Below are 15,297 nucleotides of genomic sequence, written 5' to 3' on the forward strand. Positions count from 1 at the left end.
CGATCCGAAAGGCACCGAAGAAAGCCAAGGAAAAAGCACAGCGAAATAGCAATACTTCAAACGAGGACGAACAAATCTCCTGAAGCTTACTCACCATATCCACCAACATCCCATATGACACAGGACGCCTGGAATCCCCCACCCTGGGGCCCCTCTTAAATCCTCTGACCGCTTGACGTACAGAAAAAACCTTAGTCACATCAGGAACACCCGTGTCCTTAAACATAAAAGCCAAGGCTGCCAAACGACGATCTAAACTGGACACAGACACCTTCCTGCTGAAAAGATACCCAATGAACCATGATAACACCTCAGCCCTGTCCACCTCACCGTCAGACTCCACGGCCAGTCGCTCAAAGCACTCCCACTCCCTCCACGTCTTGTCATAAAAAGCCCGCGTAGAGGGAACCAGCGATCGTGACCGTAGCTGCTCCGCCGTCAATCTGCCAGCGTCCACATCCAATCTGGAAATCGACTGCCCTCGCGGGCAGCATTGGGCACCAACTGGAAAAACCTGTCCCACTGTGAACGAGACAAAGAGTCAGCCACACCATTATCAACCCCTGGTACATGACTAGCCCGAAAATAAATGTTCAACTGAAGGCAACGTAAAACCAACCACCGCAGCAACTTCAAAACAGGCAACGAAGAGGAGGAAATATTATTGACAGCATGAACCACGGATAAATTATCGCACCGAAATTTAACATGTTTGTCAGCTAATTGGACCCCCCACAGCTCCAAAGACACCAAAATTGGAAAGAGCTCGAGAAATGTCAAATTCCTCGTCAAACCTCTTGCCTCCCAGTCCGAAGGCCAAGGACCCGCACACCACTCGCCCTTAAAATAAGCGCCGAAACCTAAGCTACCCGAAGCATCCGTCCACAGCTCGAGGTCAGAACTCGAAACCGGAGGCGCAAGCCATAGTCAACGACCGTTATACCCACATAGAAACGTATCCCATACCCTCAGGTCATCCTTTAAGGCCACGGTCAGCCTGACAAAATGATGAGGAGCCCTGACTCCAGCCGTAGCCAGCGACAACCGCCGCAAGAAAACCCTCCCCATGGGCATAATACGGCAGGCAAAGTTAAGCTTGCCAATCAAGGACTGGAGCTGTTTCAAAGTGACCTTCGGGACCTGCAAGAAACTGGCAACCACGAAACGCATATCAGAAACTTTATCCAACGGCAGCCGACAGACCATTTCCACGGAATCTAACTCAATGCCAAGAAAACGTAAACATGTACAAGGGTGCACCGTCTTGTCCGGGGCCAAAGGGATCCCAAAATCCCGAGACACCTGTACGACAGTAGCCAACAAAACCCCACATTGAGACCCAGAAGGAGGACCAATACACAAAAAATCGTCGAGATAATGAATAACAGACTGCAGACCCGACACCTCCCGAACAACCCATTCGACAAACGAACTAAAAACTTCAAAAAATCTACAAGATATGGAACAGCCCATCGGAAGGCATTTGTCCACGTAAAACTGCCCATCCCATTTACACCCCAGCAAATGGAAACAATCCGGATGGACCGGCAATAAACGGAAAGCCGCTTCAACATCTGTCTTGGCCATCAAAGCCCCCCGACCAAAGGAACGCACCCACTCCACGGCCCGGTCAAAAGAGATATAAGAAACCGTGCACAATTCCGGGTCAATCCCATCATTAACCGATTGCCCTTTCGGGTAAGACAAATGGTGTATAAGACGGAACTTGCCAGGCTCCTTCTTGGGGACAACACCCAAAGGGGATAAACGTAAATTAGGCAAAGGACAAGTCTGGAAAGGGCCTGCCATCCGCCCCAATGCCACTTCCTTACCCAACTTATCGGACACAACCCCGGGAAAGGACAAAGCAGAACGCAAATTACGAACAACCGTAGTAGACACCCCCTCCCTAAAGGGGATCCGAAAACCATCCCTAAAACCGGAAAGCAACAACGAAGCCGCCTCCTGATCACTATATCTACTCAGCCACGGTACCATCTTCTCTACCAGCACCGGAGTCACCCCCTTTTGCCCCAGCCACCCCTTTCCCTTTCTTTTGCTTCTTAAAGCACTTGGAGAGGGGATGGGACCCATTGCACCCGGAGCACTCGTGCTTGAATCTGCACAAGGATCCCTATTTGCACAACCCCTCATTGTATTTCCAGCAATAGCCCTTTTGCATGCCGGCCGATGAGCCAGAACTGGAATTGTCACCGGCCGCCGCTGGAAAGGGCTGGGATTGACCGCGGCCAGGTGTCATAACCCTGAGCCACAATGAAATATCCTTATGATCCCAGCGCAAACCTTTCCTGAAAGCCATCCTCTGTCTAAATTGTTCATCGTAACGGAGCCACGACTGACCCCCGTAAACCCGGTAAGCTTCCCCAATACTATCCATGTAACCAAATAAACCGCAACAGTGTTCGGGATTCTTTTGCCCAATTACACTGGCTAAAATGGCGAAAGCCTGAAGCCAATTGGAAAAGGTTCTCGGAATTAGACGGTAACGCCTTTTCTCCTCGTCTTCTTTTTTAACCTCCTCACCCTTCTTAACTCTGTCCAAATTAAATTTGCCCAAAGGAAGCAACGAAAAAATCTCAACATACTCCCCCTTCCAAATTTTCTCCCTAACTTCATCTTTCAGATGGGCACCTAAGGGTGCCTCAAAGCATACGTAAACCTCACCCCTGGCCGCATCAGCCAGACGGACAGCAGCCTGATCACCTTGCTTGTCCCCCACAACAGGACCCGAACCACTAGGCCCTGAGGGAACAGGCACCACAGGTGTTGCAGGTCCGGCAGGACCCTGTAATGCAGTACCCACAGGAGATCCAACCCCCGCCACGGTCGTCACTGGGGGCCCCGACACCGCCTGACCGCCTGCCACGCCATAAGATCCCCAAGCCTGCGCAGGGGTTCCAGAGCCCTGCAAACCACAACGAACCAACAAATCTCTAAAACCATCGACAAATTGAGATAAAGCAGGCAGAACGGCCGCGTGCGGAGTCACATGAGCGCCCTGAGTCTGTCCAGAAATGGCCGCACCCTGCTGCACAGGTAAGACAAGGCCAGGTGCAATAACCGGAACCCCAGATGAAACTTGAGGCACAGAAAAACCACCAAAGCCCCAGGGGGTAAAGCCCTATGCACACCTGAAGGCCCTGCAAACCCCAACAAACTACTAGCAACCACTGAACCCCCAAAATTATGAGACCCCAATTGCCCCTGTGACCCAGCATACCCCCCAAAACTACTGGGAACATTAGAAAGATGGGAAGATAAAAGAGGAAGAGAATGATCAACAGTATGCTCACCCCTCGCCTGGCCAGCTGCAGGGGAAGATGTAGAGGGCATAGCCTCTCCTGCTGACACATTGACAGGCACCGGCGTGAACAGCTCAGGCGTACCGGGGTCCTCGGCTGTACTGGCAGGAACGGCTTCATCCTGACGTCCGTCACCAGCTCTGCCCTCGCGAGGACCGCCCACTCTGCCGCGACGACGCGAATCCCGGCCGCCGCTGAGACTACCCCCGGACTCCTGCTGCCTCCGGGCGGGGGCCCCGGAGCGTGATGAACGGGAACCACCTCCACGATGGACATCCACAGCCGGAACAGACGACGCAGCCGGAGCACGCCGCACCGGATCCTCAGACACGCCCGCCATCTCATCCTCGGAAGCACTGCTAGGGGGAACGAAGGTAGGTGGAACCTCCGGACTCGTGCGTCTTGTTGCCCGCGACGCCCTGGAACGTCCAGTCCTTGTAGATGCTCTGCTCCGCTTGGCGGTGGGGTGGCCTGGACTCCCGGTCTCGCCAGAAACGGGTCTAGAGCGCCCAGAAGCCTCTGGGCTAAGGCGCGACGGGGGGCGAGACACCCGGGTCCTGGTAGAGCGCAGGCCCCTAGACTGCTCAGGGGACACCGGCACATCGGGTTGGGACTCGGACAACAGCTCAGCCACACGATCTCTCAGTAAGCCAGTCCCTTCAGTCGACAGCCTGGAATTAAGCTCCTGCAGCAAGGCTTCCATGGTACAGTAGAATAAATTCTCTGGAATAACGTGCAATTTCGCCTACTTATTAAAACCTACGACCTTAACTGAGCATAGGTTCCCAAATTTATTTGCTTTTTGCACCTCAGTGCCCACCCCTTCATCCTGTCGCTGAATATTCAGACTAGAGGGCAAAAGTTCACTCAGGGGGCAAACAGTTATACAGGATGCTTAAATGTAACAAGCCCTTAACCCTTTGTTAGGTCATGGTGTGGTCCTTGTTCCTTACCCGGTCATGGTGCCCCTACACCTATTTCATGCTCCGGGGCTGTTCTATACTTGTGACCTAGATGTACATCAGATCACATTTTATAAACAATTAATGCAGAAAACCAGGTAATTCCAAAGGGTTCATTTACTTTTTTCTTGTCAAGTTCTGAACTCATTTGTAAAATGTAAAAACAGAAAATTCAATTTTTTTTGGGGGGGGGGGTATAAAAGATCATACTCTCTGCTCTATAAATGTCAACAATTTAACTCCCTTCAGGAATCTTGTTTTTAGAAACTGGGATTTAGAAAATCTACATGGATTAAAACTGGATCAACATTAATGTGTTTCTTTCTGTCAACCTATAATATGATTACCACTATATTCTGAATTCTGAAAATGTTAAATGGAGCAAGAACTAGGACATCACCTAAAAAGGTATCATAAATAAGATTTTTACCAAGCAAAAGTGAAGAAGTGAAGTGAAGAAAGCAGCCAAAGTGATATTCATTAACACTCACATCTTTTTAGACAATTCACACATAACCACTTCCTTTGCATTGTTCATTCACACATAAAAACAAAGAATGAAACTCTCATAAAAAAAGTCATGTGAAAGAAAATTAAATGTAAAAAAATTATTGCAGTGAAGAGGCTTGTGTAGGAATTCTTGAGCAAGTACACTGTTCGCAAAAAAGAATTCTAACTATCACAAACAGGTCTATTCACTAAAACGTGGGTGCATGTAGGTTGGTAGAAAATATGAGTTTGCAGTAAATTTACAAAAGTGAATGAAAATAAATGTAAAAAACGACAAGGGTGCTTAGACCCACCTATTAACCAAGACAGGGCTCCTTCTTTCCCTTTTTGTAAATAATCTCAAAATGTGTGTATATATATCCCACCTATAGCTCTCTCACCTTTGCTCACTGGGATGATACCCATTGTTTGACTCCAAAATGTGAAGTACATACTATATTTCTCTAATGTATGAATCCAAGACCATTTAAAAGACAATCTTTCTGTGTGTATTTACTAATTACATACGCATTTGTAGATTGGTTGTTCATCCATTTGTTAAAGAGTTCACTTGCTAGATCCAAACAATCTTGCAATCCAAGTGAGCAGGCAGCTTTAAAAATGTCATTGATTATTGTACTAAAGCAGAAAAAAAAAGATTGAATAAAATTAATCATCACATTTAATGCAACAAAGGAAATATAACATGTAACCAGTCTCTGAGGGATTTGGTTTAAAGTCATCATAAGTCATCTGACATAGCACACTATGTATATTATTCCAGTTCAACACATATCTTGTATAGGATAACCCTGAGAGTTAAGGGAGCAGAACTCAAAAGATTGTGTTCTCTAATTTTCTATGTTTAAGGCACCAACACCACCCCCCATGCTATATCTTCCTGATCACAAGTGGCGTTCCCCTTAAGGATATTTTAGCCATCCTTGAAGGCAAGAGTTAGTCACTGGGCCAACCACATTCTGACAATATACAATTACTTTTTTAGCAAATGGGACTTTTGCAGGCAATATTCTGAGTAGGAAAGACATCAAGGAGCTGTTAAACGATTTGCACACTCCCAGTTCAGCCACTTCTTATCAACCCTTAGTTAACCACTCATCACTACAAGCTAACTTGAGCCATGTTGTAAGTCATGATTATGAATAGTGGGTGGACGTATAGTTGAATCACAAATGGCACATAAGAAGCAATACATACTGAATGAAATAGTCATCTGCTGATTCATCAAAATTTCTGCGAACCATACTTGCATAGTGTAGGAATATTGGATTAATTTTGTGTAAGAGATATTTCTAAAAAAAAAAAAAAAAAAGACATTAAAAAAGAGCGATTGGAATTAAATACTCAGAAGCAAAACAAAGTTCCAGCCTATGCTGGTAACTATATTACCTAATTTTTACATTCAACGTTTTATATTTTAAGTTTTTTTTCTTCATTTCAAATACACTATACCGGTGTTTCAATCAGACCCACTGCCACAGATGCATAAGGTCAAGCACCACGTAGTCTGCATTTAGGAACAGCAACAACTGAGCCACATAAGGTCATAAGAGTGGGGTGACCAAGTGCTGTTGCATAAAAGTCACCAACGCTTCCACTGGCACAAAAACTGTGCAGCCGGAGCTTCGTGGAATGGGTTTCCATGGTCGTGCAGCTGCATTTAAGCCTCACATCAACAAGTACAATGCATCGGATCAAGTGTTGTAAAGCACGTCGCCACTAGACTCTGGAACCGTAGAAATGTGTTCTGAGGATTGACGAATCACGCTTCTCTGTTTGGTAGTCTGATTGGCGAGTCTGGGTTTGACGGATGCCAGGAGAATGTTACCTGCTTGTCTGCATTGTGCCAACAATGGTATGGGGCTGTTTTTCAGGGTTTGGGCCCCTTACTTCCAGTGAAGTGAAATCATAATGTTTCAGCATATCAAGATATTTTGGATAATGCTATGGTTGGATGAGTTTGGTGAGGAAGAACTTGACTGGCCCAACCCTACTGAACACCTTTGGGATAAACTGAAACAGAGATTGTGAGCCAGGTGTTCTCATCCAACATCAGTGCCTATCCTCGCAAATGCTCTACTGGATGAATGGGCAACATTTCCCACAGAAAGATTCCACAGAGTGGAAGCTGTTATTGCTGCAAATTGGGGGGGGGTGCAACTACATATCAATGTCTATGTATTTAGAATGTGATGTTATAAAAGTCCCTGTTGATGTAATGGACAGGGTTGTAACACAGGCCCTGTGGTGCAGGGAAAAGTGGTACTTATGGGGCCCCTTAAGACTTCTAAGTGCAAAAATAATGTCTGTACTATTTTATTACCAAGCAGGGGCATAACTAGAAGCCTCAGGGCCCCCGGTGTGAGAATCTGTTAAGGGCCCCCCAACCCAATCTACCCTCTTCTCACACCATCTACCCCCTCTCCCTCCCTTCTCACTATCTACCCTCTGCCTACCCCCCTTCTCACTATCTACCCTCTGCCTACCCCCCTTCTCACTATCTATTCTCTCCCTACCCCTTTTCACTATCTACCCTCTCCCCCCTTCTCACTATCTACCCTCTCCCTACCCCCCCTTCTCACTATCTACCCTCTCCCTTTCCCCCTTTGTAGGTCACTTACCGTGCAGTCCTGTGGTGGGGGCGTGAGGCCTCTGTCTCGCTGCTCTGCCGCGGTGCGCACCGCTTCACTGCTGCTCAACGTGAAGTGCCGGCACCTGAGACAGACGCCTCACGCTCCCTTTCCTCAACAAATAAACACACATACTTTACCAAGGGTGCCAATATTAACGGAGGGCACTGTTTATTATAAGCTGGATATAAACATAGCTGGGGCACTGTGATTTTATGGTCTCTCATTTCTGCTAATGAAATACGTTTTAATATATATATATATATATATATATATATATATATTAAAATGTATTTTATCAAGATATAAAATAAAGAACTATTGTATAGGTTGCACATCTGCTACAAACATAATGTTTAATAAGAGAGGTATCCATACCTTGATTAATGGAAAGGAGTCATAATTGATAAATGGGTTCTGAATAGACATAAAATGTTTCAGGACTGTATTCCATACAATGACTTCATCCTCTTTCTCAAGGTATTTTGTTAAATCAAGAGCAGTTTCATATTGAATGTAGCCAGCTCTAGAAAATTAAAATATCAAACAGTTTTAATGTAAAGTTATTAATGCATGAAATATACAGTTTAAAACATCCTGAAGACTGTAATCCACCAATGAGTTTAGCTATATTATCTTTAACCCTGACAATTTCATCTGCTTGAAAATTGAATCTTTAGCTGATGTTTACATTTTTTTTCTTTTGATATTTTCAACCTTATTACCATAAGACGACCCCCAAATCTGAATATTAATTTAGAAAAAAAGGAAAAGCCTGGATATAAGACGACCCTATAGGAAAAAAGTTTTACCAGTAAATGTTAATTCATGTAAACTTTTTTTTTTTAAATAAAAGCTATGATTGCCTTTTGACCCCCTATGTGCCACTCTGCCTCCAGAATTGCCTTATACCCCTATATGCCACTCAGGCATTTAGGGGGTTAAAAGGCATATTATGGGGAAGAGTGGCATATAGGGAGGTATAAGGCATTTCAGGAGGCAGAGTGGCATAAAGAGGGTTAAAAGGTTAAAAGGTTAAAAGGGGGCCTCTAGAAATGCCTTATGCCCCCCATTTAACACTCCCTCCCCCTCCATCCTCCAAACTTACCGGTGCTTCTCAGTCCCCAGTGCATAGTCCGGGCAGCGTGTAGAGCTCTATGCGATTAGAGCGGTTAGCAGCGGGGGCTCAGAAGCACCGGTAAGTTGGGGGGGGCATAACACAGGAGGATCCAGGTCCTCTGCATCGCTGCGGGGGATCTGGTTCTTAGTCTCATAGTCAGACCTATTTGAGGTCTGATTATAAGACGACCCCGATTATAAGACGAGGGGTATTTTTCAGAGCATTTGCTCTGGAAAAAACCTTGTCTTAAAATCGAGCAAATACGGTAATTTCACTGATTAGTGACCCTTTTGGGTCTGTAAGATATGTTGTTTTATCTGTGTTTGTCACCACTGAAGTTTAGATTTTGTAGGTTTATGACAAGAGAGAGAATTTCTTGTTAGACCTTATTTTCCATATTTTTATTTCAATTATGGGATGGGTGTTATTTTTTACATCCAATATGGTTAGCCGTGTGGGTAGGGCAACACATTTCAGTCCAATGTTTATTTTGAAGCATTTGATGTATTCATTCTAGACTGTATTTCATACTTACTTTGCCAACATAAACGCATCATCAATCAACTGGACTCTGTTAACCACTGGAAAAACCTGCACAAGTGACACATATGTTAGAAGATATAAAGGCAAGTGGTTTCATGTTTATATCTAATGGCCAACAAAGCCTGACTAAGGATGTTGAGTTATCATTATCCATTTCCATTAGTAATTTGTGTACAATTTGCACTAAACATGTGCACCACTGATGGGGATTTATTAAGTGCCAGTTTAGTGCATAGAGGCTGCTATGCATAACCATTTTGCTTCAATACAAAGAATGAACATTAAATCATGCTCCACAGTAAATCACTGCAAAAGCCAAGGTGGACCTTTGGTTTTGTCTTTTTTGCCTCTCTGTGCCCCCTGCAGAACAACAGAAAGGCAGCGATCACAACCAATAGAAATGTTGATAGACATTAACAATGTGCATGTGATTGGCTCCTCGAGAAAAGCGTCTCCTATTAATTGCAGCTCCTCTGCCTGACACTGCAATTATCCAAGATCGGTGACAGTAGCAGATTAAGTAATATCATATCCTTTTATTTATAGGCAGGAACAAAATATTATGTCCCCCAGCCTTAAGGGCTTAAAGAATGGACAACCTGCTAGGTTACAGATTAATAAAAGAATGGTTCACAAATCTGAATGCAGTTTGAAATTACTTGTCTGTCTTTGATTGAAAAGCTATGTTTTAATCATCTAATCACAGATTAGTCCCTGCAAAATCAAGATAAGGAAAGGTATGTTTTTCTTGCTTTGCATGACTATGTGCTTATATGATTTGATGCTTACAGTGCCAGTAAACAGTATACCGGTAGTTCCATATTCAAATTACTATATCAATAGACATTTTTCACCTTGTGATCTTTTTCGAGTTGTTTAGCCAGGCGATTCCAGTGGTCTTCATCATAGTTTACTCGGTAGTAACATGTTACATTAATATTTAACATAATCCATTTATCATCCGATGCAAATTTCATTCCTGGAAAAATATCTGAAATGGCAAGAAATAATTATTTTATGTGTCAATGGAAGGAATTAATTTTTTTTCACAAGGGAATTATATAATACAGATCTGCAAGAGACTACCCGGTTATTTGCAGTCATAGCGCTGATAAATGCATCACCATTTAAACAGTACCTTCAGTATTAAATTATACGACTATGAAATAGAGTATATGTCAACTAGACTTGTGCATTCGTCTTCGGGCGAACATGGAAACGAACACGAAGAGTGCGTTTTCGTGTTCGTTCCGAAGACACGCCGAAGAGAAGACGGCGGCGGTAAAACGTAGGCGAAGACGAAGACACACACCCCGAAGATCTTCGTGATTGTCTTCGTCTACCATTCCCCCCCCCCCCCTCTTCTAACTTACCTTGTCTTCGCGGCAATTCCCGGAAGTGGAAATCCGCAGGTTCGCCGTCACGGGTTACAGGGCAGTGCGAATGAGCCTATTGGTCGCCTACAGGGACCTCCTCTGGCATCAACCAATTGGTTGATGCCAGAGGAAGACCCTGCAGGTGACCAATAGGCTCACTCGCACGGTCTTTGTAACCCCTGACAGCGAACCTATGGGAGCGGAAATCCATAGGTTAAAGGGCCGTGCAAGCGACCAATAGGCTCACTTGCACGGCCCCTTAACCCTTTAACATTTAACTAATTGAACAGGGAGGGAGACCAGTGGCATCGGCAGGGTAAGTTGCAGCATTGAGGTTTTAAAACCCCAATGCTGCAACTTGCCCTGCAGATGACACTGGTCTTTAACTAATTGAATAGGGAGGGAGACCAGTGGCATCGACTTTATTGGTTGCTCGTACGGACATTTAACCCGGCACAGACTTACTAATTGAACAGGGAGGGAGACCAGTGGGATGTGCCGGGTAAGTTGCAGCATTGGGGTTTTAAAAGTCTGCAAGAGCGACCAACAGAGTGGCTCGTGCAGACTTTTAAAACCCCAATGCTGCAACTTACCCGGCACATCCCACTGGTCTCCCTGTTCTATCAGTTAAATGTCCGTACGAACGACTTTATTGGTCGCTCGTACTGACATTTAACTGATAGAACAGGGAGACCAGTGGGATGTGCCGGGTAAGTTACAGCACCAGGAGCCTAAAAGTCTGTACGAGCGACCAACAGAGTCGCTCGTACAGACTTTTAAAATCCCAATGCTGCAACTTACCCTGCAGATCCCACTGGTCTCCCTGTTCTATCAGTTAATAAATGATAGAACAGGGAGACCAGCGGGATCTGCCGAACAATTACGGCACCAGGAGTAACAGTCTGTACGAGCGACCCTATTGGTCGCCAGCAGGGGGCTCGTCTGCCATCAACCAATGGCAGACGAGCCCCCTGCTGACGACCAATAGAGTTGCTCATACGGACATTTAAACTTCTGGCGCCAGAGAGGCTTTAACCCCGTATTAACCCCTTAACCGGGGAAAACAAAGAAAACCCGAACACGAAGAATGTCCGCGAATATTCTCCCGAAGAGAAGACAGGACCAGGCAAATATTCGCGGAATACGAAGTTTTTTTTTTGCCGAAGACGAGCACGAAGACGAACATGAAGAGCCCCCTGGTGCCCAAGTCTAATGTCAACCAAACCAGAAATCCGATTGGGGTACAGACTAGAAATCAGTATAAAACTTAGATTTTAATAATTAGTAACAAAATAAACTTCTATCAATAAATAGTTTCTGGCCAAAAAACATGAACTAAAAGCTAACTGGTGGATACAACTCCTGTTCAGTCCTATAACTAACTGGTATATAAGGGCAAAACCACTTATAGTAATAAATATTTCAAGAGATTGGGATTACACTAATTGTAATTCAATACTAGAGTGTTTTGCCTTCTTTTGGATCAACAGCAGAGTTGAACTGGATGGACATTTGTCTTTGTTTAATCTTAATTACATTTTTCCTATGACCCATTTAATGTTGTTTACATATGGTTACCCACTACAAGAAATAAATGAAAATAAATGTAGAACATCACAAAAAATTATCCACCAATATTAAGGAAATAAAGATCTTCCCTCGGTCTGAAGAAAGTTTTGTTCTTTGTTTGGGATTCTTCCAATAAAAGTTGAAAAACAGAAAGAAAAACAGGAGATTTCAGATGGGAAAATGGAAAAAAATAAGTGTAATATGGAATAACATTTACGAAGGGGAAGGGAAGGGGTATATCTTAGTCAAATCATAGGACTGTAGATAGCTTTTAAAAAGCAATTCTACCACTGTGCTCCACAAAAGCACAAAAGCTTATCAAAGCACACAGGAACAGGTATGAAATATAAAAACCACAATGTAAAAAAAAATAAGCATAATTTCTCACTACAGTGTAAATTCATAAAAGGACATATGTACAAGCCAAAAATTGCTGTTGGCCGTCAGCAAGAATTTTTTTTTTAGCGCAGAACAGTCCAGCTGTACCCTGAGGGAAAAAAAAGGGGAGCAGAATCAAATGAATCCTTCGAGCATTGCCCCAGCCAAATGAAATAAAGTCCAAACAGTTACTTTGGGATGGCACTGGAGAAAACAGTAAGCTTCTGTTATGAGTGGTTCAGTTTTACATCTGTTCAGGGGAGGGCTGGCCCATTGCGCCACCGAGTCAGCCCACCATCCATGCACATCTTTTCCTGATTTTCTAACACATGTTAATGCAATGTGATGGGATGGGATGGGATTGGGAGTACGTCAGTACACTAAAAAAAAGTCATCATACATGGGACGCCTGAAGCCACATTTAACACAACTAATCCTTTTTTTAATAAAATATGCAGATTGAAATACAAATCCTTTACTTTTCTGCTTACTGATTTCTGGGCCTAGAAAGTTTGTGACTATAGTTCAACTTAAACAGGCACACACACAAACACACAAACACACCAGGACAGGCTCTGACACACTGACAAACGCATACCAGGACAGGCCCTGTCACACTGACACCCAGACCCACACACCAGGACAGGCCCTGTCACACTGACACCCAGACACACACAACAGGACAGGCTCTGACACCCACCAGATGGGCTAAGCTACAACAATAATAATTTTAAAAAAGTATTTTCCACACTGCTTTGTCGTTGACCCCCCTTTTAGTGTTTTTGCCCCCTTTTGTGTAATGACCCCAGTTGCTACCCTTGTGTATTGATGCCACCAGCATAGATAAAATGCTGCCCTGTAGTATGGGGATGTATATCTGACTAGTTTGTTCCTTCCATGAGTCTATACATCCCTCATACTGCAGGGCAGCATTTTATCTGGGCTGTTCAGCAGAATGTAAAAGTTGTGTGTGTCCTGGAAAACATGGCCAATGCAGTCAGCCCCACGTTGTATATTTATCCCACCGCCCAGACCCCCTTTAGTATTGATTTATGTGATGCCCCCAGCCAACACCCTCTCGTGAATTAATGCCCCCCCCCCTTAGCACCCAGATTTCACTCACAGGATCTGCCCAACACTCAGAATGGAAGCATAGGACCTTTTTCCCACCTTTTGCCCATCAACAACCTGCCTGTGGTATCCTCAAACAGCCTCCCTGTGCAATGCTCCCCCCCCACTTACACCTCCATGCAATCACACACCTATTCATTACTTAATTCATTTATTATTCACAAACATTCATTCATTCATATATTAATTTCCTCATTTACAAATACTAATCATTTACAGATACTCATTAATTCCCTCAATCACGCATAGTGCCCACTATATAGGAGGTGAGAGTAGGTTCTCATCCTATTGAGAGGCGCCTTGATGTGGCGGGTGAGCTTCAGTATGCTTTGGCCAATTCATATAACCAAAACCTCTCATTTATATTATGTTTATATATGTTGTTGCCAAATTTATTAGGGTGAGAAGCGCAGACAGTTTGTTTTTTTGTATACACTGTACAGCCAATACACTGTATTTGCAGCATGCTTACACCTGTTTGCTAGGCCTCGTTTTACACATCTGTATTGTTTGAGCCTGGAACTAGCTTAGCACACCGACATTTCCTTTTCTTTTCCCAATTTTTTTTTTTTATTACTTACTGGACCTGTTGGTTAACCAAACCATGGGCTGTTGGATCCCATTTTTTATCCAGGAAACAGGAACAATCCAGGTATGGCTAAAAAAAAAAGAGATTGCAGATTAGCTGAACCACAACATAATTTATATATAGCCTGTAACCTCTACATGTCTTAACCACATTTTCCAGCAGCCACCACAAGAAGTCAGTGAATGTCTGCTGAACCACACCTAAACCTAATTGACAAAAAGTCAAAGTTGAGTTGTGGGCATGCCCCACCTCTCCAGAGAGAAAACAAAAAGCTATGTTTGTTCCACGTACTCTGAGTTTATGCATTTATTTGTTGTGTTGGTTTTAGATGTGTTTTACGGATAAAGTGGCTTTAGCTATGTTTTTAGTCGAGATATCTTATGTTCATTTATATGTACCATGGGGTGACATGTCCGAGATTTAAAAAAATCATGAGAGGGGAATCTGTCAGTGCATGAACAATTTGCACAATAATCTGATCCTTGCAAACAAGGCATTGGCACGTGGAACAAACAGCCTAATATATTAACTCATATTTTGTTTACTTGCATGTTTTTCTATATATGTACCATATATGTATTTTAGGGAGATTGTTTGTTTATTTTTTGGCCAAATGCTGGTATTTATAAATGTAAACTCCTTTGTCACAATCCCCATCTCAAGCCATAACCCTGTCCCTTTTTAACTAAAAATACTTTCTCTGATTTCACCTCTATCTTCTTTTGTAGTCTTTCTGTTACGTCCCAAGCTGTGTGCTAGCCATCTCCTGAAACCAAGCACTGACGCACCACCCCTCTTTTCATTTTATTTATACATCCTCTTCTGCTTCCTGAAACCACTTAGCCCTAATTACTGCTAAAAGAGAGCTACCTCTGCTTTTGCTTCAATTACCTACACTACTATCTTAGATTGTAAGCTCATGAGTGGGGCCCTCAAAAGCAAACTATTCCTGCCACTTTGTGTAAAAGTACCATAAGGCTAGATGACAAGCTCATGAGCAGGATTCTCAACTCCTGATGTATCTGTATGTATTCATGTATATTTGTTATGTATGTGTTAACAACCTATTGTAAATTGTACAAAGCCCCTACCCCAAACAAATGAAAACGTACTAAATAATTCTTCCTATATATTAATATATACATCTTATTTAAAAATACTGAATC

The 15,297-nt window shown here is 43.6% G+C and overlaps 1 protein-coding gene across 1 annotated transcript in view; it reads right to left on the reverse strand.

Moving 5' to 3' along the window:
• Nucleotides 1–4,681: 4,681 nt before the first annotated feature.
• The window catches only part of LOC149302966 (aminopeptidase Q-like), a 50,843-nt gene continuing 40,227 nt past the window's right edge, over nt 4,682–15,297 (reverse strand). The window contains exons 10-16 of the mRNA XM_089481726.1: nt 14,124–14,200; nt 9,943–10,079; nt 9,081–9,136; nt 7,804–7,951; nt 5,993–6,087; nt 5,303–5,413; nt 4,682–4,685 (exon numbers count right to left, since the gene is read on the reverse strand). Coding sequence (XP_089337852.1) covers nt 4,682–4,685; nt 5,303–5,413; nt 5,993–6,087; nt 7,804–7,951; nt 9,081–9,136; nt 9,943–10,079; nt 14,124–14,200 — 628 coding nt within the window. The remainder of the gene's footprint in view (nt 4,686–5,302; nt 5,414–5,992; nt 6,088–7,803; nt 7,952–9,080; nt 9,137–9,942; nt 10,080–14,123; nt 14,201–15,297) is intronic.

Source organism: Sceloporus occidentalis, unplaced genomic scaffold, assembly GCF_023333645.1.
Source record: "Sceloporus occidentalis isolate IW3139 unplaced genomic scaffold, rSceOcc1.0.p SCAF_16, whole genome shotgun sequence".
NCBI lineage: Eukaryota > Metazoa > Chordata > Lepidosauria > Squamata > Phrynosomatidae > Sceloporus > Sceloporus occidentalis.